General features: G+C 49.5%; 1 protein-coding gene across 1 annotated transcript in view; it reads left to right on the forward strand.

Annotated features, from left to right (window-relative positions):
- ttc39b (tetratricopeptide repeat domain 39B) overlaps positions 1-813 on the forward strand; it is a 13,904-nt gene extending 13,091 nt beyond the window's left edge. The window contains 1 exon segment of the mRNA XM_017310399.1: positions 630-813. Within this exon segment, the coding sequence (XP_017165888.1) occupies positions 630-726 (97 nt within the window). The 3' untranslated portion in view covers positions 727-813.
- The last annotated feature ends 6 nt before the right edge of the window (positions 814-819 follow it).

An 819-nucleotide genomic window follows, 5' to 3' on the forward strand; every position in this document is an offset into this window, starting at 1 on the left:
TTGGCTAAGCAATGTAACGTGATCCTCTGATTGGCTAAGCAATGTAACGTGATCCTCTGCAGCAAGTGATGGCAAAGCGGGGCGACATCACGACTTTACACAGGTGAGTCTTTACCTCCGCGGTCAGCAGAGGCTCCGCTGAACCCCTGAGACCGACTAACCGAACCCCTGGGGTTCGACTGAACCAGGTTAAGAACCTTGAAGACACTGAACGCAGCGTCTTCTTCACAAAATATAAGCAGAAATGGAGCAGTGTCAGATTTTATCAGTTGGATGATTTGTCTTCAGTCTTTGGTTAGAACCATTTCTCCCGCTAGCGCTAGACTCGCTAACGTTTGTATCAGTTGCATTCAGACCTCACCAAACGACCCAGAGTTTGAACAGAGGGCTCATGTGAACGCAGCCTTGGGTCGTCTTTGCTCTGCCGTAAACCCTCAGACCTCTGCCGCTTATCTCTGCTCTGCTGCAGGTGTGTCCTGCGGTAAACTGGCTGGTAAAACTGACTGACTGCTGTAAAAACATCAAAAACTGAGATATAAAAGTGTTTCATCTGAACTTTGACCTGAAAGAGTCACTGTGTGAAGTAGCAGCTTTTAATGCATATGATGCTAATGTTTGTTCTCCATCAGGACGAACTACAAGGATTACTCCATGGAGTCCCGGCTTCACTTCAGGATCCACGCGGCGCTCAGCAGCCTGAAAGGCTCGCCTGTCAGCACGCCGTGACCTCAGCTGGGAAACCTCCGGCTCACGTCACGCTTCAGCATTCACACTGATCGCTTCAGCATTCACACCAACAGATCGCTTCAGCATTCACAC

The sequence above is a fragment of the Poecilia reticulata genome, linkage group LG18 (assembly GCF_000633615.1).
Source record: "Poecilia reticulata strain Guanapo linkage group LG18, Guppy_female_1.0+MT, whole genome shotgun sequence".
NCBI lineage: Eukaryota > Metazoa > Chordata > Actinopteri > Cyprinodontiformes > Poeciliidae > Poecilia > Poecilia reticulata.